The sequence below is a fragment of the Puma concolor genome, chromosome C1 (genome assembly GCF_028749965.1).
Source record: "Puma concolor isolate L17-30 chromosome C1, mPumCon1.1.hap2, whole genome shotgun sequence".
NCBI lineage: Eukaryota > Metazoa > Chordata > Mammalia > Carnivora > Felidae > Puma > Puma concolor.
The window spans coordinates 163,894,849-163,917,801 of record NC_141674.1 but is presented as its reverse complement, the minus strand read 5'-3'; the positions used below and the strand labels follow the sequence as shown (position 1 = coordinate 163,917,801).

The 22,953-nt window shown below is 39.1% G+C and overlaps 1 protein-coding gene across 2 annotated transcripts in view; it reads left to right on the top strand.

Moving 5' to 3' along the window:
* The window catches only part of GPR155 (G protein-coupled receptor 155), a 49,836-nt gene that overhangs the window by 8,687 nt on the left and 18,196 nt on the right, over positions 1-22,953 (top strand). For both annotated transcript variants that reach the window (XM_025935386.2, XM_086718929.1), the window contains exons 3-10: positions 5,705-6,104; positions 9,623-9,788; positions 10,671-10,826; positions 13,012-13,095; positions 13,716-13,833; positions 18,869-18,953; positions 19,042-19,132; positions 20,396-20,606. In XM_025935386.2, the coding sequence (XP_025791171.1) occupies positions 5,705-6,104; positions 9,623-9,788; positions 10,671-10,826; positions 13,012-13,095; positions 13,716-13,833; positions 18,869-18,953; positions 19,042-19,132; positions 20,396-20,606 (1,311 nt within the window). The remainder of the gene's footprint in view (positions 1-5,704; positions 6,105-9,622; positions 9,789-10,670; positions 10,827-13,011; positions 13,096-13,715; positions 13,834-18,868; positions 18,954-19,041; positions 19,133-20,395; positions 20,607-22,953) is intronic.

Here is a 22,953-nt window from a genome sequence, read left to right as displayed (position 1 = left end):
TCAGTTGGTGGACATTTAGGCTCTTTCCATAATTTGGCTATTGTTGAAAGCTCTGCTGTAAACATTGGAGTACGTGTACCCCTATGAATCAGCACTCCTGTATCCCTTGGGTAAATTCTTAGTAGTGCTATTGCTGGGTCGTAGGGTAGATCTATTTTTAATTTTTTGAGGAACCTCCACACTGTTTTCCCGAGCAGCTGCACCAGTTTGCATTCCCACCAACAGTGCAAGACGGTTCTCCATTTTCATTTTAAGACAGAATCTCCAAATCAAAAATGTAGTCTGCTATTTTCATCACTGTTTTCCTTATGTCCTACACTAGATCATTGAATCTGGTAATAATCATGTTCCTAGCAGTGTGCTAGTCCAATTTTACTGATGATTATCCTTCTAAATTTTGAGTTCTCATTTTTTGTTTTCAAATTACACATAATATAAGATCTCTTGTAACATTGGGTTGTAGACAGTACCTTTCCAGAAACCAATAGTATAAACAAAAGTGCTTTCTCACGTATCTGCAGATTGGAAGGTATGATACAGAACTGTAGGGCTGTGTATGTGCTCCAATGGGCTTATTTATTACTGCTTCATGCCCATCTGCCTTCTGGACTTTTTTAGGATAAACAGAGAAGACTGTGTCTCTACAGAGAAGACCCTTTCTTTCTGTTTGTTATGTGGTGTCCCCCAAGGTATTGCCACTCTCTTGTTAACAGATAAGCATCATAGGTTTTAAAAAATGTCCTTTTAAAGACTGCTTTTGTTGCACAATATCAGCCCAATTTACAGGTGATTCAGGAGAAGGTGGATAAGTTAATGAAAGAAAATTAAGGGCAGTCATGTTTCCTTTTTCTGTATATTATGACAATTATAACAGTCTATGAAATTACATTAAAATGATTTATCTATATTCAAATGACAGAATGCTACAGTACATTTAACAGACTAAAAGAGAAGCTTGCCGTTTTTAGAACAATTCTTTTCAAAGGTACTTTAAGAAATATGAGTCTCAGAAGAAACCAAGAATCTACCAAGAAGAAATGTTGATTTCAGCAAATCAGGTTCCCTACCTCTGTCATTACAAGATACTAATAAGGCATAGTTAAGTCCTATAATTTATTCTTCTAAACAATGCTGATAGTGTAAGTACCCCAACTAATCATAATTATGCTCTAGTGCTTGAGCTGTAAACAGAAAGGAAATGAAGCATTTAACTATATGCCATTAAATAATAGAATGATCTTGTCTGGGTCTTAGTGTTATTTGCTAGGGATTGAAACCTGGCAGGAATCAAAATAGGAGCCACAGTGGGTGGCTAATTTTGTCTTAGTTCCTCATAGTGGGATTCTCTCCTCCTGCCCAAGAGCCTTATTTGTAAGTATTAATTAATTAGAACTTAATAAGTGATATAATTATTAGAAATCGAATTTGTTAGTATAGGTCACTACTTTCATATATGTTTTTCAGATTTGAAAAACCATCTTTCAAAAAAAAAACCATCTTTCAATTGGTAACAAAACACTGCCAGTTCATAGATAAATATATAACTTTAATTATGCAAATGAATGGCAGAATTGGACTGACATTTCCATGTTGAACCTTATTCTTCTAGTAATTTAGCAATTATTTATTCATTCCCAATTTTTCGCTCTCTCCCACTAGATTGTACCTTTTTTTGCCTTCATATACCTGTTCAACTGGTTTAAAATAATAGTAATCTGCTTTGTAAATACTTGGAATAAGAAAAAAGAAAAAAAAAACCTGTGTACAAAAAGAAACAGGTTTAAGAGATAACAATTAGATATAAATTGCTGTGTGTTACAAAATGCATTTTTAAAAAAAATATTTTAAGAGAGAGAGCACAAGTGGTGGGGGGGCAGAGAGCAAGGGAGAGAGAATCCCAAGCAGGCTCCAAGCTGTCAGCGCAGAGCCCGACGCGGAGCTCAATCTCACGAACCATGAGACCATGACCTGAGCTGAAATCAAGAGTTGGATGCTCAACTGACTGAGCCACCCAGGCACCCCTACAGAATACATTTTTACTTTGAAAACTTTGACATTCATTGATATGTTAATTCCATTCAGCAAATATTTTTTGGATTTGTTCAGCACGATGCTGGGGACTGGGGGTTATGACAATGTGCCTTCAGGGAACTTAGAATGTGGTGAGAAACAACTTCTATGAAACAAGGTGCCAGAGCCATCCAGAGAGGAGACCCAGGATATAGACTGAAGACCTGGAGGAAGCATTGGTACCTGAGACAGGCCTTAAACTATAGGTAGGATTTAGGTAAGGAAAGAGAGACTTCAACAAGTTGGGGAATGATGATCAGCGTGTAGAACTTGTAATTATGAACCTGGTGTTTGTCCGGGGAAACTGTGATATTAATCGCCGGTGGAGGCTTTGCACAAAAGAATAGTGAGCGATGAGCTGCATGAAGAAGGGACCCCTTGTGGAGACTGGACTATGAATGCCAATAGAAAGGCTTTAGAGCGATTCCTGTGGAAGGTGAGCACTGTGGGAAAATCCTAAGTTTTGAAAGGTAAGATTTAGAAGATACTGTCGGCAGTGAATAAAATGGATCAAGGGAGTGGTCAAGAAAAAACAAAAAAGAATATAAGTTGATAAACACATTAATCCAATTCTGAGATTTTTGACTAGTGGTTCAAGAGGAGAAAATACAAAAGATCCTGCAAAAGAAGAAAGTACGTGGTCATTGCTTAGCCATAGATAATGATAGGCTGCTGCTCAAATTTGTATTGAGCTCTTAGTTTTTATTTTTGTTAATGTTCTTTTATTCATTTTGAGAGAGAGGGAGAGAGCAAGAGACCGTGCGCAGGGGAGGGGCAGAGAGAGGAGAGAGAGAATCCCAAGCAGACTCTGTACTGCCACTGCAGAGCCCAATGTAGGGCTTGAACTCAAGAACCATGAGATCATGACCTGAGCCGAAATCAGGAGTCAGACACTTAACCGGAAGGAGCCACCCACGTGCCCCTGCACTGAGTTTGTAAAACAATCTAAAATCCATTTTCCTATGGTGATTAAGTGCTAGCATGCTGGCAATGGTAAATTTCTGGAAAAAGGCCTTTACTTAAGGGGATTTGTGTGATAAAAGTTGTCAAAGGAAACACTTTGTGCATTTTAGTGGCCACTTGGGAAAACTCTTGTACGCAGATTGAAAATACAAGGCTTTCCAAAATATGCTCTCTGTTTTAATAATTGAGTGGTGAGCAGGTATGGAAGCCTTTCTCCTAGAGATGCAATTTCTAAGTAGAAGTGTAGCTGTCTAGAAATAGTTATCAAGAGTGCTGCCTTTTTTTTTTTTTTTTTTTTTACTTAAAAGATAAAACCTTATGAAATGTGAAAGAACACCACTAAGAGATACAGATAGAGCTCATGTATCTAATTTGGAAATTAGTGGGCAGAATTTGTGATGTTTTATGTAATCAAATGTTTTGTTTAGCCACTGCTTCATTTCAGAGGTATTATAGACCTCTGTAAGTGCTTAGCTAAAAAAAAAAAAAAAAAAAAAAAAAAAAAGGAATGGAATCCTACAAAAAAGTAGGTTTTAGCTCATGAGAACCAGGTAGGCTTCTAAAGGTTATACAATCTAGTTATGTAACTTTAACAGGAAAGGTGCATGACATTAACTGAACTTATGTATCCTGAGTAAGTAAACAAATATAGTTTCCTACCTGTGAAACTTTATCTTAATGTAAATTGAGAAATCTAATCTTTCACATTTTTGCACATGATTGCCTCTGTCTTTGCGAGTGATTGTGGCTGTTCGTTTTTTTTTTTTTTAATCTTTCTTTCTCAACCTCAAATCATTTATGAATCAACCTTTATATGTGGTAGGTTGAATTTCAGAACTCATTGCCAAATATGTGCCTGGAGACCAGGTTGCTTATTCTAAGGCTCTGTGTTGGTCCGATCAGCCCCAAACCGGACCACTATCCCTCATGTCCACCAACAAACTACTTGAAGTCTGATCCAACCCACCCACCCCCTTACAAGGAGACTCATTTTATGCACTGGTTAGGTTCTAAAGTCATGCAGTCAAACTCTTGAAAATCTGTTAAGTCACCCGCAGAATACAGCACACATACTTTGTATATATTGTACCATTTCTCGTAAGTCTGAAACAGCCAGATTTTTTTCTCTAGCATTGTTGTTCATCAATGAACAAGTGAAGTGATTAGTTTGCATTTGGGAACATGCTCAATGCGGAGAAAATGAAGCTTTTGTTTTCCTAAGAGAGCATAGTTGAATTTGTGTTAATTAAATGTGTTCTACTGTGTACTCAACTGTATTCTCCTCCCAAACATTCCTTAGATCACCTTTTCATTCCTAATTCTTCAACATCTACACTGGGTTTTCCTAAAGGCATTCATTCATTCCTTCTTATTCCTCTCAAATGGAGACCACTTATTTTCTCTTCACCTGCATCCTATATGAGCAATAGGAGGCAGAGCTGGCATTCTCATAGCCTCCTTGTACCTCTGACAGGCCATTACTCTGCTCTTTTGCAAGAACTGCTTCTTTGGGGTTCATGCTGCCTGCCTCAACCGTTCATCCTCATTGCTGTCATCTGCCGACCTCATTCTGATCACTCCTCCTCATTTAGTGAAGACTTTAATATCTGGCTCATTGTCATCCTCTCCACCCCCAAGTTTTGCCATTATCTTCTTTGACTTTAGCATCTGTGTGAACTACCCATTAAGTTCTCTGCCCATTCAGTTCCCTGACTTCATTGTCTCCAGTGATGTTTACACCCTTTCAGCCATCAATTCCCACACCACATCTGGGACCGTCTTCTGGGAAATACTAAGTTCAGTAGCTCACTATCTGACTTACTCTGAACTCCTAACCTTCCAACTACTTGTCATTCTAGGACTTCGTAGGGACCTCCAGTCCCTGATTCCTCAGCTTTTTATCTGAGAGCCATTTCCCATCTTTACTTCTTTTCCACCATAGCTTGGACTCTATCCTTTCATTGCTCATATTTTTGTTCACTGTCTCCTCCCCTCTCCTCCACCCTCTGTAGTCTGGCTTCAGTTCCCCACTCCAGTGAAACTCTCTCAAGGGAACCAAAATACCTTGTTGCTCTTATTACTTAAATGTTTAATTTCTTGGGGCGCCTGGGTGGCGCAGTCGGTTAAGCGTCCGACTTCAACCAGGTCACGATCTCACGGTCCGTGAGTTCGAGCCCCGCGTCGGGCTCTGGGCTGATGGCTCAGAGCCTGGAGCCTGTTTCTGATTCTGTGTCTCCCTCTCTCTCTGCCCCTCGCCCGTTCATGCTCTGTCTCTCTCTGTCCCAAAAATAAATAAACGTTGAAAAAAAGAAATTTAAAAAAAAAATGTTTAATTTCTTACTAGATGTTTTCTTTTAATAATTCTACAATTCTGTCCTTTTATCGAGACTACTCTTAGCCTGTACATAATAAAAATTAGTAGGTCTCACTAATGATAATTTTTTAAAGTTGATGATCGTTTTATAAGCTAAATATCATTTAATATAATGTGTTTTTCTTTTCAGCTTTATTATTAAAATTTACTTTTCCAAAGTAGGCTAATGAGGTCATTGTGCACTATTTAGATTAATTTAAAATGTTATAATTAATCATGGAAAACATTATATGAATAATATATTCATGCATTTCTGTGGTAATCATTTTTGAAACAATTTTAATTCGTGTTTTGCAGTTGAAGCCTTATATCAAACTACATACCCAGAATATCTCCAGTACATTTACTTGGTGGCACCAATATCTCTTATGATGTTAAACCCTATAGGGTTTATCTTCTGTGAAATCCAGAAGTGGAAAGACACTCAAAATGCTTCTCAAAACAAAGTGAAAATTGTAGGACTTGGACTTCTGCGTGTTTTACAGAACCCAATAGTATTTATGGTTTTCATTGGCATTGCCTTCAATTTTATTCTTGATCAAAAGGTGCCCGTATATATGGAAAATTTTCTTGATGGACTTGCAAACTCTTTCTCTGGATCAGCTCTATTTTATCTTGGTCTTACAATGGTGGGAAAAATAAAGAAACTGAAGAAGTCAGCATTTATTGTACTGATTCTTCTCATCACAGCTAAACTGTAAGTTTCACTTACTTAACTTGGGGACTGTCCTCTGTGAAAGCCTTATTTAGTCAATTCATTAGATGTGTCTATGACTATTTTCTCCTTTAAATAATCTGAGAGTAATAATGCCTCCTGAGTAGTTGTGATTTGAAGGAAAATGTGATGTTGGTATATTGTGGAAAGTTATTTCCTTATTCTGTGTAGATTATTCTTCCCATTTTCCTGACAGAAAATGAAGACTATTGGGGCGCCTGGGTGGCGCAGTCGGTTAAGCGTCCGACTTCAGCCAGGTCACGATCTCGCGGTCCGTGAGTTCGAGCCCCGCGTCAGGCTCTGGGCTGATGGCTCAGAGCCTGGAGCCTGTTTCCGATCCTGTGTCTCCCTCTCTCTCTGCCCCTCCCCCGTTCATGCTCTGTCTCTCTCTGTCCCAAAAATAAATAAACGTTGAAAAAAAAAAATTAAAAAAAAAAAAAAGAAAATGAAGACTATTGGTTTCTCTTTAACTTTTATATAAATTTACTTAATATCTACTAATGTCCCAGTTGATCATATTTTTAAAGGAAATTTTAAAAGATTTCTAAGTTTTCTAAATCTTTTAAAACCCTATTACTCATGAGGAAAACAATAATTTTGAATATAAGCTTTTTTTTCATGAATTTGGGGAAAATATAATTCTGTGGATGGTTGAACTTTCTAAATATAGGTAAGTCAATACAAATGATTATTACCAATCCTCTGATCCTAGCCTATCAAGTAAAGTTTCTTTTATCAGTTTCTTAGTCAACAGTTTTTCAGCTTACTTAGCTCATTGGCCATGGAGTTATATTTCATGGTGCGGGTGACATAATTTTACTGTGACACTACCCCAAGGCACTTGGGGCATACTTAACTATTGAAATCAGCTCTTGTATAGACAGTTAAATTCACAAGAGCAGTGCAATATGAAATAGCATCTATATTTTCAAAATAATAAAAATGAATATAACTTTTGAAAATTATTTATGGTGTGGTATTCTTCTTGGAAATAAAGAATTAATTAGTATTGCCACAGTAATAAATATGGTTCTAATGATTGTCAACTTCAACTTATAAGTAGAATTTAAATATTCTCATTTAAAAAGTCTTTTTTTTTTTAAGTTTATTTATTTATTTTGAGAGAGAGAGAGAGAGAGAGAGAGAGAGAGAGAGAGAATCCCAAGCAGCCTCCACATGGTCAGTGTGGAGCCCAACATGGGACTTGAACCCACAGACCGTGAGATCATGGGCTGAGCTGAAATCCAGAGTCAGACGCTTAACCAACTGAGCCACCCGGGTGTCCCCAAAATCTTTTTCCTTAAAAAAAATTTTTTTTCTTGGTCTTTGATCCCTATTAGATATCTTTATCTATTTTTTCTAATTACAAAATACATGTAAGAGCAGTTCTTTATTCTATATAGAGCATATCTCTAGGTGCTACTAGGACAATGTTATCACCTGCCTGGCCTTTTTTTTTTTTTTCTTTTTTAATGTTTATTTATTTTTGAGACAGAGAGAGACAGAGCATGAACGGGGGAGGGTCAGAGAGAGGGAGACACAGAATCTGAAACAGGCTCCAGGCTCTGAGCTGTCAGCACAGAGCCTGACGCAGCGCTCGAACTCACGGACAGCGAGATCATGACCTGAGCCGAAGTCGGCCACTTAACCGACTGAGCCACCCAGGCACCCCTGGCCTTGTTCTTTTTAAGAGCTTCATCAGCTCAGCTTCCCTTACTTATATGGTCTTTCTATGGAATCCTGAAGGATTTGTTTAATCACTGACTCTTCACCAAGTCTGGATTTCGCCACTTCTCTGCTCTGCTTCATTGTTTCAGTTCCCTTTGCCAAACCCTTTGGTCTCTACAGTGATGCAGAAGTAATTGTAAGATACTTATTTTTCTGTTGGCTTTCAGAATCTAATTGAACAGCAATGTTATCAATACCTGAATACGTTTAAACCCCAAATCATAATTAAGATCAGGGTTTTTTTCCAAAAAGAAGTTTAGTAATTTTCTTGAAAAAAGTTTACTCGGGTTATCGATCCTTTTTTCTTTTAACATTTCAGTTTGTTAGTAAAGAAAACAAGAAACAGCAGCTACAACTACAACTTTCACACATTTTTTGTAAGAAAATTATTTGTAGAACAAAAACTGAGTTTTCTCCTCCTAATCTCTGATGTTGAAAGTATTTTTATTTTTTTATTAAAAAATTTTAATGTTTTTATTTTGTTTTTGAGAGAGAGACAGACAGAGCATGAGCTGGGGAGGGGTAGAGAGAGAGAGGGAGACACAGAATCCGCAACAGGCTCCAGGCTCTTAGCTGTCAGCACAGAGCCCGACATGGAGCTCCAACCCATGAACCCCAAGATTGTGACCTGGGCAGCAGTCAGATGCTTAACTGACCGAGCCACCCAGGTGCCCAGAAAGTATTTTTAGAATGTTGTTACACTTAGGGGCATCCGGGTTGATGCCTAATCAACATCAGTTGATTAAGTGTCCAACTCTTTTTTTTTTTTTTTAATGTTTATTCATTTATTTTGAGAGAGAGAGTATGTTTGAGCAAGCAGGGGAGGGGCAGAAAGAGAGAGAGAGAAAGAATTCCAAGGGAACTCGGTGCTGTCTGCGCAGAGCTCAACTCAGGGCTCCATCCAGTGAACCACGAGATCGTGACCAGAGCCAAAATCAAGAGTAGGACACTTAACCAGCTCAGCCACCCAGGCGCCCTAAACATCCAACTCTTGATTTCAGCCCGGATTATGATCTCACAATTGGTGGTGAGGTTGATGGAGCCCCACATCAGTGGCTGTGCTGACAGCATGGAGCCTATTTAAGATTCTCAGGGCAGGGCACCTGGGTGGCTCAGTCAGTTGGGTATCTGACTCTTGATTTCAGGTTAGGTCATGATCTCATAGTTCTCGGGTTTGAGCCCCGAGTAGGGCTCTGCACTCTCTTCCTCTCTCTGCTCCCCTGCCCCCTCCCCCGTGCACACGTGTTCTCTCTCTCTCAAAAATAAATTTTAAAACTTATGAAAAAAGACTTTCTCTGGCCCTCTGCCCCCTCCATACCTTGTACAATCTCTCTCTCTAAAAAAATTAAAAATAGAGCACCTGTGTGGCTCAGTTGGTTGTGTCCGACTTATGCTCAGGTGTTGATCTTATGGCCAGTGATTTCAAGCCCCACATCAGGGCTCTGTGCTAACAGTGTGGAGCCTGCTTGGGATTTTCTCTCTCCCTTTCTCTCTGCCCCTCTCCCCCATGTGCTCTCTCTCTCTCCTTCAAAATGAATAAATAAACGAAAATAAAAGAGAACATTATTACACTTAAATGGCTCCAAGTTGAATTCTTGATTCTTTCAAAATGTTCACAAGTAGGCATGCAGAGAATATATGCATGCAAATAGATACTCCTTCTGGGCAGGAGAAGAAGAATAACCTAATGCCAAGTTCACTAGAACAATCTCCCCCTTGGGGACCAGCATGCTTTGATGTCAAGTGAATGACACATTTCTTGTTTTTTTCAGGCTGGTGCTGCCACTTCTGTGTAGAGAAATGGTGGAACTCCTGGACAAGGGCGACAGTGTAGTGAACCATACAAGTTTATCAAATTACGCATTTTTGTATGGCGTCTTTCCTGTAGCACCAGGCGTGGCTATCTTTGCAACACAGTTCAACATGGAAGTCGAGATTGTATGTATACACTGTTCTCTAAGTTTGACTGTCCAGTTAGGAAAAAAATGAATTTTTAAAACACAGAAATCAGCATTCTTTTATGAGAATTTGATATGTGTAAGCTACTTCATTGTAAATAAGGAGGCATCGTGTAACATCCTGTAATAATAGTTATTTAATGCAGGGTCTTTTCTCAGCCGTTGCTTTTTTCATTAGTCTTTTTAGATTTCAAATATTTCATTGTTGTACTTATACTGAAGCCTAGAGATTATCTACAGAATGGTAACTTTTGAAATTTTGGGTAAAAAAAAAAAAATGTTTCATTCACTGATAATTCAACCAGCAGATGCAAAACACCACATAATGAATTGCAGTAAATAGCTAAAATTAATTAATACCAAATTATTAACCTTGTCTAAGCATATTGTACATGTTACTTACTGTATTAGACTAAATGTTTTTGAAATATAACAAAGGAACTAAATTACTTAACAAAGGTTAGTTCCATTATTTAATCTGCATGGTAATTTTTTTTTTCCGATTTTATTGCGCTATATTTTATGAAATAGTGTGGAAGGAAATTGGTCATCAGTTTAATTAGATCATTAATATGGTTTACTTTCTAGAACCTAGAAGATTACCATCAGCGTGGGATGTCTAGTATTGGTTATGTACAAATATTAATTGAGCATGGATTGGAAGAGCCAAAGGAACTTAACTGTGTTTTCTTTTAAGGACTCTCAGAAATGGGGAATGCAGCATTAGAGAATATGCTGGAATTTGTGATGTCTTTTTACTGACTCTTTTATTTTAGAATGTCTTCGTGTGGTGTGGCTATTTAAAGTTTAGAGTAATTGTTTATCGACAGCATGACCCTCAATTTGATTTCATTTTTTGCAGATAACCTCAGGGATGGTCATAAGCACATTTGTGTCTGCACCAATCATGTACGTTTCTGCCTGGTTACTAACCTTTCCCACTATGGACCCTAAGCCATTGGCATATGCCATCCAGAATGTTAGTTTTGATATAAGTATTATCAGCCTTGTCTCCTTGGTAAGTATGTCTCAGTGTAAAAATGAATGAAAACACAGAATGAGTTTGAGAATAGCTTGGTAACAGGAGGTTAGGGATTTAAAATGTATTTAAAAAAATCTCTTAGGCAATAGAGAAAGCTAAAGTTTACGCATAAAATGTACATATCAACCTTGCGAGTTGTGTCTTTTGTTTTGAGAGTTAGTCATACAGCAGACAAGGCATGAGATTTAGTCAGACCTGGATTTGGACTGTGGCCCTGTCACAAACTAGCTGTGTGTCTCCAAACTTCAGTTTTCTCAGCTGTGAGCTAGAGATACTAATTTTACCCATTTCCATGGATTGTTTTAAGGATTACATGAGACAATATATGTGAAAAGCCTCTGCAAATGGCGAATCACTATACAAATAATAGCTGTTGTAGAATCATGGTTGGAAGGGATCATCTGTCCATCTATTTAATGTTAATGAAGCTTTCTGGATGAATCTAGTTCAAATTAAATACTTAAACATTTGACGGCTAGAGTATCCTGTAGCTCACGTTGCCTATGGAATTCAAGCGGTATTCTGGATGGGGGGGCGGGGGGAAGACAACTTTTACTGTTAAGGGAAAGGAGATAGGGATGAACATGTATACTGACAACAAATAAATGTGTGATTAATGTAATTTTTAGGAAATTTCACTTCTGTTACATATTGTTAAAATCTGTGCCCTTTGGTAAGAGGATTGGGGAGAGAGATGATATAAATGTTGATTGAAATGAGGGCAGAAGAAAGAAGGAAATTTACCAGCATCCTTAGCTGGCCACTTTAGAGGGAGAATAGAAACCCAATTCTTTTAAATATAAGGGATGCAAGACAGTTCATCTTAAGGTGGGCAATGTGTGTTGTTCCAAATAAGACTACCTGGAATTTAGTTACTTTATGAGCCAGTATGGTGGCATTTAAAAGAGGAAAACTTAGAATAATGCATTATAACTGCATCTCCCGCTAAAGATCTTTTCCTGAATAGTTGGTGAACCTGTGTGCTACCCCAGCCACCAAAAGTAGGCAAAGTTAGGACATGACCCTGGTCAAGGCATTAGTTCTTAAAGACCCTGTCATTTTTGAACAGTTAATTTGTGATAGGATCTCCTCATTTTTTTTTCAAAGTATAAATGATATATAATTATGAGTTTCAGGAGTACATCATAGTGATTTGATATTTTTATACATTATGAAATGATCGCCATGATAAAACTGGTTACCATTTGTCACTATTCAAAGTTATTGCAATGTTATTGACTATGTTTTCTAGGCTGTACATTAAGTCCCCAGGACATATTTATTTCATAACTGGAAATTTGTACTTTTCAGTCCTCCTGACCTGTTTCACCTACCACTCAACTCCTCCCTCTTCTGGTGGCCAACAGTTTCCTGTATCTATGAGTCTGTTTCTGTTTTGTTTGTTCATTTGGTTTGTTTTGGGGATTCCATATGGAAGTGAAATCATTTACTATTTATGTTTCTCTGTCTGACTTATTTCACTTAGCATAATACCTTCTAGGTCCATCTATGTTGTTACATCTCCATGCTATTTATATAGCATGGATATAGTAATTTACCTTAATATTTTGGGGGGGAACTAGGCAGATTAAAGTAAGTAAAATACTGGAATTTCCTTTGAACCAAGATAAACAGAATCCTTTAAAGAAGCTAATAAGGGGTATCTGGGTGGCTCAGTCAGTTAAGCGTCCGACTCTTGATTTCCGCTCAGGTCATGATCTCATGGTGGTGAGCTTGAGCCCCGCATGGGGCTCTGCACTGGGTGCGGAGCCTGCTTAAGATCCTCTCTCCCCTCCTCCCTCTGCCCCTCGCCTGCTTATGCACACCAGTGTGCAGTCTCTCTCTCTCTCAAAAAAAGAGCTAATCGGGGCGCTCAGTCGGTTAAGCGGCAGACTTCGGCTCAGGTCATGATCTCGCGGTCCGTGAGTTCGAGCCCCGCGTCGGGCTCTGTGCTGACAGCTCAGAGCCTGGAGCCTGTTTCAGATTCTGTGTCTCCCTCTCTCTGACCCTCCCCTGTTCATGCTCTGTCTCTCTCTGTCTCAAAGAAATAAATAAACGTTAAAAAAAAATTAAAAAAAAAAGAGCTAATCAATGAGTTATTTGATAAGGAGTTATTAAGGTTTTAAAAACCTAAGTAACTTTTGAACCTTTTCTCTTTAAGATCTGGTCTCTGGCTATTCTTCTTTTGAGTAAGAAATATAAACAGCTCCCTCATATGCTTACCACTAATTTACTCATCGCTCAGGTTAGTAAACATATAGATATTTGGAATTATGCTTTTTTCATTGATTATTCTACTGTAGAGGAGAAAATTATTTCGCTGGGTTTTTCCAGTTATAAAGTCAAAAGTATTTTTTACTGAATGCAGTCAGTTACAACTTGATTACAATTAATTCATGCCTAATTTATTATATACCACAGTAGGTCTTGAACTGTATATAAAGGCTGATAATGGTGGGCAGTGATAATTTTGCATTTTTTAATAGAAATAACTGAATCATTAAAGATTGAATTCTCTCACATTTTTAATAGAAATAATTGAATCACTAAAGGTTGAATTCTCTCACAATCTTATTCTTCTAGTCAAATCGTTGCATATCTCAAATTATAATGGAAAAAAGTTTAGCATTTTTTATGTAACCCATTAATAATTATAAGGTTAGTATTTAGAATGTTGTCTGTTTCAATTATGTACATTGTTAAAGACTGTGTAAAAAGGGGTTTTATCATAAAACTTGAAGCTTTAGTATAGCTAGCATAATTATTCAGCAGTCCTTTAAAGTGAATAATTATATTTGCTGTGAATAAAAACATTTATGTGACTCATATGAATATGACTGACTTTGTTCATAATTTTTTCTTCAGTCTATTGTCTGTGCTGGAATGATGATATGGAATTTTGTGAAAGAAAAAAATTTTGTTGGACAAATTCTGGTGTTTGTTCTATTGTACAGCTCCCTCTATAGCACCTACCTGTGGACAGGTGAGTTGGATCATAAATGGAAGTTTAAGTCTTTTGTCATTAGAAGCTCTCAGCTGAGAGCTGACCTTTTTGAAGTCTAGTAGGATAGGATTAAGGCATTCTCTCGGCCACTACTGTCACTAGCACAGGCCGTCAGCAATGCTGTGCTGTTTCCTGGTGTACTGTATTCCTGACCGGATTCAGGGGGTTTCCGGTCACGTGGTCTTTTTCCTCAGGATCTTTGGCTCTCTGCCCCAGTCAGCACAGCTCGCCTTTGGACACACCAAGAGATCAGGTAGTGGAGGCAAGTGAAGAAAGGAGGGAGGGAATGGCAGACAAGTATGAGGCATGTGAGGTATGTCCCTGAGATCACCAATAGGGTCCAACAGAACTGAGTGAAAAATTCTGGCTCTGCCTTCAGCGAGTGACTTAACTTTTACAACCTCAGTTTCCTCATCTGTGAGACTGGGTTATCACACCTTGCAGAGTTACTTTGAGAACTGAATGAGATATGGGTATTTATGCCTACTACATATTAGGCAGTCAACAACTGGAACTATACTATTAAACAGAAGGAAAAGTGGTTATATGAGAACAAGAAAAGGTAAGGAATAAAAGGATATGGAAATACAAGAGTACCCGGTAAGAAAGACTGTTTCTCATTTCAACTAGCTCCAAAAAAGGGATTCAACTGTTTTAGCATATTGTCATTTTGAAGTATATAATATTTATTTGGATGCACACATTCCGGTATGTTTGTGAAACGTTCTGTCTGACTGTATTGTATTCATACCAAAGATGTGAACCCATAAAATGGCACATAAGAGGAAAATGGTAGAATGGAAGCACTGGTTATGGTCACTGTTAGGAGGCAGGTGTCAGGAAGTGGCTTCAAGGGACAGGCCTTTGATTTCATGCCTTTAAGATCACAAGTAGGGCCCTTCCAAGTCAACAGCCTTTTGAAGTGAAGCAACAATGTGAGGAGAAATTATAGAATGAAAAATTCAGTGCTAACAGGAGAAGGTGTGCGCTTTCTAAAGGCAATATATCTGTACCTAAACCAAGGTGAGTTCGCTCCTTGGTGAGTCACAGATAGAAACTACACCTGGTGAGTCGTCGCACAAAGGAAACTTTATTTGCAACAAATAAGGAGATCATAACTTTCAAAGCTGTGACTCCCTGCAGGGGTGAGTGGCTTCCTTTTATTTAGGGTTAGGATGCATATTTAGATAGGGAAGCCTTGTCATGGTATGTAGAGGCAGGCACATGGTCACACCTTCAGGAGACATGGCTATACGTACATTGTATGTTATGTAAATGAGGCTGTGCTCCTCCCTGGGTGGAGATTTTAATGTTATGATGAGGTAAAGGTAAATGTTGATCATCCCAGAGGTCACTCCATGGTCCATCTGCGCAGGTGAGAGTCAGGGGGTTCACTCAGAGTGGTCTGGGTGGGGGTCTGGGTCACCAGAGCTCTTCCTCGAGCAGTCATTATTGCTTGAGTGGTAGTTTCGGTTTGCATCATGGGATGTTAGGCCTGTAGGATCCTTTGCCCGAGTTAAGAGGTAAGTTGGAAAGAAGAGTTTAAGGAAAAATGTGGGACAAACGTGGGTAAGTACAAGCATGTGAGCAGTAAGGTCAGGTCTTGGGATCCAGCTGGTGCACATCTTGCATAGCCTAAGAGTTTTCATGAGATGTCAAGTAAAAGAGCCTAAAGATTTCTATTTACAAATACAGATGAACCAACTTGATCTCGAATACTTAGGTTTATTAATGGTAAACTTATCATATGAATAGAACAGCAAATAGATCAATATATCAAAAATCCCCCAAGTGTCCTTGAAGGATGCATGCCAAAATCTATCCAGAGACCTTGTTCTGAATTCCTGGATCCCAGTGAAGGTGCCCCTTACCCTTGTTATTATTATGCTATAACAGAATTTTAAATCTAAAGTGTCATTGTAAATCATCTGTTCAACATTTCCAATTTCATTCATGTGCATACTGTCTTTGCAATTTTTTTTACGTTTATTTATTTTGAGAGAGAGAGAGAGCAAGCAGGGGAGGGGCAGAGAGAGAGGAAGACAGAATTTCAAGCAGGCTCTGCACTGTTGGCACACAGCCTGATGTGGGACTTGAACTGACAAACCACGAGATCATGACCTGAGCCAAAGTCAAGAGTCAGACCCTTAACCGACTAAGCCACCCAGGTGCCCCCATCTTCACAATTTTTGCCATATCTGTATACCACTTGTCCTTTTTTTATTTTTCCCTAAAAATTTACTCCCTTTTTTTACTTTAATAAATTGAGCCTTATATTAAAATCCCAGGTTTTGGCCGCCTGGGTGGCTTAGTCAGTTAAGCATCCGACTTTGGCTCAGGTCATGATCTTGCAGTTTGTGAGTTCAAGCCCCACATTGGGCTCTGTGCTGACAGCTCAGAACCTGCTTGGGATTCTCTCTCTCTCTCTCTCTCTCTCTCTCTCTCTCTCTCTGCCCCTTCCCTGTTCGCACTCTGTCTCTCTCTCAAAAATAAATAAACATTAAAAAAAAATGAAAATAAAATAAAATCCCAGGTTTTGGGCACCTGGGTGGCTTAGTTGGTTAAACATCCAACTTTGGCTCAGGTCATGATCTCACAGTTCGTGAGTTCAAGCCCCACATTGGGCTCTGTGCTGACAGCTTGGAGCCTGCTTGGGATTCTCTCTGTCTCTCTCTGTCTCTCTCTCTCTCTGCCCCTTCCCTGCTTGCACTCTGTCTCTCTCTCTCAAAAATAAATAAACATTAAAAAAAATGAAAATAAAATAAAATCCCACGTTTTGGGCACCTGGGTGGCTTAGTTGGTTAAACATCCAACTTTGGCTCAGGTCATGATCTCACAGTTCGTGAGTTCAAGCCCCACATTGGGCTCTGTGCTGACAGCTTGGAGCCTGCTTGGGATTCTCTCTGTCTCTCTCTGTCTCTCTCTCTCTCTGCCCCTTCCCTGCTTGCACTCTGTCTCTCTCTCTCAAAAATAAATAAACATTAAAAAAAATGAAAATAAAATAAAATCCCACGTTTTGTGTGCTAGTTTTTCAAGTACCTGTTAAAATAAATATGGAGTGCCTAGGTGGCTTGGGTTGCACGTCTGACTTCGGCTCAGGTCATGATCTCATGGTTCATGAGTTTGAGCCCCACTCAGACAGCTCAGAGCCTGGAGCCTGCTTCAGATTCTGTGTCTGCCTCTCTGTCTCTCTCTCTCTGCCCCTGTCCCATTCATATTCTCTCTGTCTCTCTCTCTCTCTCTCAAATATAAATAAACGTTGAAAAATTAAAAAAAAACAACAACCCAAAACTAGTCAAAAAATTTCACCTTCGTACCGCCTATAGTCTCTACAGTTTGGAAACCCTAGTTTAGTTGAAGTCCTTTGTTTTTCAAATGAGTTAAAAAAGGCCTCAAGAGATTAACTGATTCTGGCAGGAACTCTCAAAGCTTCTGCCAGAAACTCAAGAGAGATCCAGGGCTAGCCTGGGCCTATTGGTATATCCATTGTTTCATAAGGCAGGAATGATGACCTTTAGAACTTTAAAGAGTACCCTCATGACCGTAACACAGCTGGCACACTATTGTGTACCTTGTTCCTTGGCACTTTGAAAACCTAGAACTATAGAGTGTCCAAATGTACTTAGGAAGGAGCAGTGGTATTAAAGTAGCTCTTGAACTTGAGTAAGGTGTGGGTTCCCTGTAAAGGAAAACAATTCTCAAGAACCTCGGTGTTGATTTGTATTATTGTAGCATAGTGTTACTTAATCTGTACCATCTTGGATCAGAGTCTGGATTCCTTATATACAGCTAATATACAACTTTAAAACCAAAGCAAATTCACAGATGAGAGTCCCAGTTACAAACTCTGTGAGTCTAATTAGCAACATTCATTGACATGACAAAGGATGTTGTTTTGCTAGTCTGAATCACAGCTTGGAATGTAAAAATGGAACTCATTTCTCTGGTGAGGGTTTTGTTTTTTTGGTTTTTTTGGTTTTTTTTAGTGTGGCTTGCCTTTACTTTCGTGTTTGGATTTATGACCTGGTTCATCTCACTGCTTTTCTCTCTTCAAACTACCACAGAACCTTCCCTTGGACCATGCATTGTGATATCATTTGGCCTTCATTTGGCTCAAACTTAATGTAAAACCAAATGTAAGCTCTAAAATCATGAGACTATACTTTGGTTATTAGATGGGCATCTCGATGATTATCGATGAAAATATATCAGATAGATTTAAACTGTCCCGTAAAAATTTCTAGACCCTGCAGGATATGTCTTAAGAGCCCTAGGGGTCCATGGATCTGAGTTTTAGAAACTGATAGAGTTGGACTTAACCTTGGATCAGAAGGCTGGGTTTGTAGTCCTGCCCTGCCCTCTGCTGGCTATGTGGCTTGGGCAAACCTTTGCTTCCATAGCTATAAAACGAAGGTGTTAATTTAAAAGTGGTCCCTTCCAACTCCCAAGTTCTAAGATTGTATAACCATGTAGGATTGATTAAATTTTACTTGTATAAATAATTGGATTTATGGTATAATGTATGCTCAAGAGTTTTAAAACATTTGTTTTTGTATTAAGTTCATATTATATTTGTATTAAGATCTGTCATTTAGACTTGGGTCATTTTCCAAAAATTAAACCTGTATGAGAATTGCCTATACTTTCTTACCACCAGCAGAGTGGGGGTGTTTTTATTTTTAGACTTGTTCTGTATCCACTTACATTTTTTTAAACAAATATACTTAGATTCCAAACATATCAGTCAAAAGAATAAAATGATTTGGGCTTTTGAAAAAATCCTCATGTATAAAACAAGAAGATTTGAGCAAAAAAAATGACACAGGAGGGAAAACATGAATGATTTTGAGGAAATCTCGCTTCAAAATATTGGGGACAGCATTTCTTTAGAAAGAGTAAATTGTAGGGCAAAACCCACAGACTACCATTGAAATAAGTTTGGTTAAAGTTCTATGAAGTCCAGTCAACATCAAGAGTAATTGTCTGCCTTTCAATCTCTATTTCTTGTTCATAGGCCTTCTGGCAGTTTCTTTGTTTCTTTTAAAAAAGAGAGAGAGTGTACAAATTCCTGTTGGAATCATCATAATATCTGGCTGGGGGTAAGTTGATAGTTTTCTGTTTGCTTACATGTTTCCATATATACAGTTCCTATTCATCCTCTTTTTCTCTCTCAAACCCTCATTACAGAATCCCTGCTCTCCTTGTTGGTGTTCTTCTGATAACTGGAAAACATAATGGGGATAGCATTGACTCGGCCTTCTTTTATGGAAAAGAGCAGGTAAGAGGAGTTTATGGACAATTCTGTTCTTGGGAATGTCTCTTTCTAGCTTGTTACTGTGTTTTGCTCTACTTACATTAAAAGTTATTTTACAAATCTGTTTATTTATTTATTGCACATCACATTGGTGCTAAGGATTTCCAAATGCTTCAAACTTATTGGGTCTTCTTCTTTTTTTTTTTTTTTTTTAAGTTTATTTATTTTGAGAGAGAGTACGCGAGTGCTCGTGTGAACAGGGGAGGGGCAGAGAGAGAATCCCAAGCAGCGTCAGCACAGAGTTCAACACGGGACTTGAACTCACACACCGTGAGATCATGACCTGAGCTGAAATCAAGAGTTGGATGCTCAACCAACTGAGCCACTCAGGTGCCCCAAAACTTATTGGGTCTTCTTAAACTCACTTATGAATTATGTTTCCTCTACTGGAGGAGAGAGTGATTAATGTATCTACTGATCAGAATTCTCTAGGGCTAGGGCCCAAAGATGTGTGTTTGTAAATAGGTTTTTTTTTTTTTTTTTTTTTTTTAGTGTTCATTTTTGAGAGAATGCAAGTGGGAGAGAGGCAGAGAAAAGGGGACAGAGGATCTGAAGTGGGCTCTGTGCTGACAGCAAGCCGATGTGGGGCTCGAACTCACAAACCAAACTGAGGTCATGACCTGACCGATGTCGGAGGCTCACCCGATTGAGCCATCCAGGTGCTCCAAGGATGTGTGTTTTTAAAAAGACCGTCAAAAGATTTTGACTTCCTATCTCCTTTTTTTCTTTTTTGTAATTTTGAACTTTATTGGGTTGTTGTGAGAATAGATAAGATTATACATTTAAAGGACTTAGACTAGTGCTGGCATATAGTTAGTACGCAATAAGTATTAGCCAGAATTATTTATGTTTAGTATTATTACCATAACAGAGTCTCCAGCTGAGGTACCCTTGAACTTAGGTATTAAAACAAGCAAAAACTTTAAATTAAAAAAGGCCTGTGAGTAGTCATTTAGATTACTTATAGAAGAAACCAAGATATTGATGTACAGTGAAAGAAGCATCTAGAAATCTTACATGATTACAAGCAAATCCTAGTTTCTCTACAAGTAACCTATATCCCTTTCATACTCTTAGTCTTTTTTTGAGAACTACTGTTCTAAAGCATTTGTAGCTATGGGGATATTGTATTTCCCACCAGAAAAAGTTCCCTTTACCTATTCTACTAAGATTATCAAAGATGGGATTACGCAAAGTGCCCTAATGTGTCTTTGCAACAACTGGCAGATGATCATCACGGCAGTCACCCTGTTCTGCAGCATTGTGATAGCGGGCATATCACTCATGTGTATGAACCGCACCACCCAAGCGGGACGCTATGAAGGCTTTGACCAGTCTCAGAGCCACAAAGCAGCAGAGCCTGGGAACACCGCTTTTGAGGAGAGTCCAGTGCCAATAAACGATCCGGAACCTTTTACAAGCTCTATCCCGGAAACAGGTACGATCCTTAAATGTAAAGAAACGCTTCCATGCCTGTATAGCGTGTATCCTGAGTGTTTCGTTTCAGAAAACTCCCTTGAACTATCTGGAATATCACAGGTATTTGTCAAATGAGGGACTTGAATCATAGTCAAGAGCAGAAAGAGCTTGCAGGTTCTTCATTAGATTCGCGTTTGTAAGTCTCTTGTGAGGATCATCTTGTGTTAAATCCTAAGACTTCTTTGGACCTGAAAGTTTAGGAAAAAGTAACAACTGAAGGAAGTCCCCTTCCAGGAAACCCAGCACTTAAAACATTTGTTAACTTGACAGTCTTGTATCAGGCAAGCACCGTAATAAAATGAATTAAAGGAGGCCTGATGAAACAGAGTTAGTAGGAATTGGCAAACTGTAGTCTGCAGGCCAAATCTGGTCCCTTGACTGTTCTCGTATGGCCCAGTTCTTACATATTCCGTGTTCATGATGTTTTGTTCGAACACACCCGTGCTCACTTATTTGTGTATTTTCCATGGCTGCTTTCATGCTGATGCTGGTAGAATTGAGTCGTTCACCAGAGACCAGGGGCCTGCCAAGCCTACAGTATTTATCATCTAGTCCTTTATAGAAAATGTCTGCCAATCCTTGGTATAAGTGAAAGTATGATCTTAACTAGTAACTTTGTTAATAAGCGTCAACAATTGTTGTGAGATTTGCTTCAATTCATGAAGGGAACTCAGCAACAGAGTATGCATTTTGGATTCATTGCTGCATGTGGAGATTTCATAGACGTAAAACAGTGTGCCAGGAAGTGTCAGTGACAGTACCTATTTTGTTCAGAGACTTTGTGGAGTAGAGGGATGACTAATCTCAAAACTGTTAGCTGTAGGGGCGGCTGGGTGACACAGTCTGACTTCAGCTCAGGTCATGATCTCGTGGTTCTAGGGTTCAAGCCCGCATTGGGCTCCCCGCTGTCCAGGCTCCGGGCTTTCTGGGCTCCCTGCTTTCGTGCTCTCCATCCTGTCCACTGTCAGCACAGAGCCTGCTTCAGATCCTCTGTTCCCCTCTCTGCCCTCCCCTGCTTGTGCTCGCTCTCTTTCTCTCTCTCTCTCAAAAAGAATAAACATTCTAAAAAACCTATTAGTTCTAAATATCAATAAAAAGAGAAAGAAAGAGAAAGATCTTAAAAATTTAACTATTTTTGTCTTAAAAAAAAAAAAGAAAACCCCACAAATCTTACCGTTTTACATTGCCCCCTTCTCCCTCTCTTCCTTCCTCCATCCCAAACTGGAAGTATATAGCACAGTAGCTAAAAACAGAGATGGGAGCCAGACTGGCTGGGTTCAAATCCTGACTCCACAGTTTCCTGCTCTTTGATCTGGGGCAAAGCTCCCGGTGCCTTGGCTCCCACATCTGATGCTGCCAATGTTACTACATAGGATGACAGGGTCCTGCCACACAGGACTGTAGTTTGCCAACTCCTCACTTACACACTATCCCTGCCTCACTCAGGACTCATTTAGTTCATATTATTAATGGTGCTCACTAATTTTTTTTTGTTAGAACCTTTGCGATTACAGCATCAGAATTTCATTCTTTTGAGCCTTCTTGACCTATTTCCTTTTAAAATGGAGGTTCAAGGATTCTATTTATGTTTTCACTAACATTTTAAAAGCTGCTTTCCCTAAGTCTGCAGTATTTTCTGATCCTGCCCATCACCCTTTCCTTCCTCACTTTCTTTATGGACTCTTTCAGTGATCCTATAAAGGATCCTGAAGACCACCACTCTGGCTGGCTCTCTATGCCTTCTTTCCCCAGGACTGTTTCAGAACTGGCTACAGAAAGCCTGACAACTTGTGCGGGGAACACGAAACCAAGTGTCTTAAGCCCAGAGCCTTTTGCTGCTACCTCTACCTGTATTTTAAAATTTTTTTAAGTTTATTTATTTATTTTGAGAGAGAGAGAACCACTGGAGGAGGGGCAGAGAGAGAATGGGACAGAAGATCTGAAGCAGGCTCTGAGCTGTCAGAGCGGAACCTGATGCAGGGCTTGAACCCACAAGCCATGAGATCATGACCGGAGCCAAAGTCAGACGCTTAACCGACTGAGCTACCCAGGTGCCCTCACCACCCCCCACCATGCCTGTATTTTAAAAATAACTAGTAAAGTGTACCATAGATATTCTTTTTTTTTTTTTAATTTTTTTTTTCAACGTTTATTTATTTTTGGGACAGAGAGAGACAGAGCATGAACGGGGGAGGGTCACAGAGAGAGGGAGACACAGAATCGGAAACAGGCTCCAGGCTCCGAGCCATCAGCCCAGAGCCTGACGCGGGGCTCGAACTCACGGACCGCGAGATCGTGACCTGGCT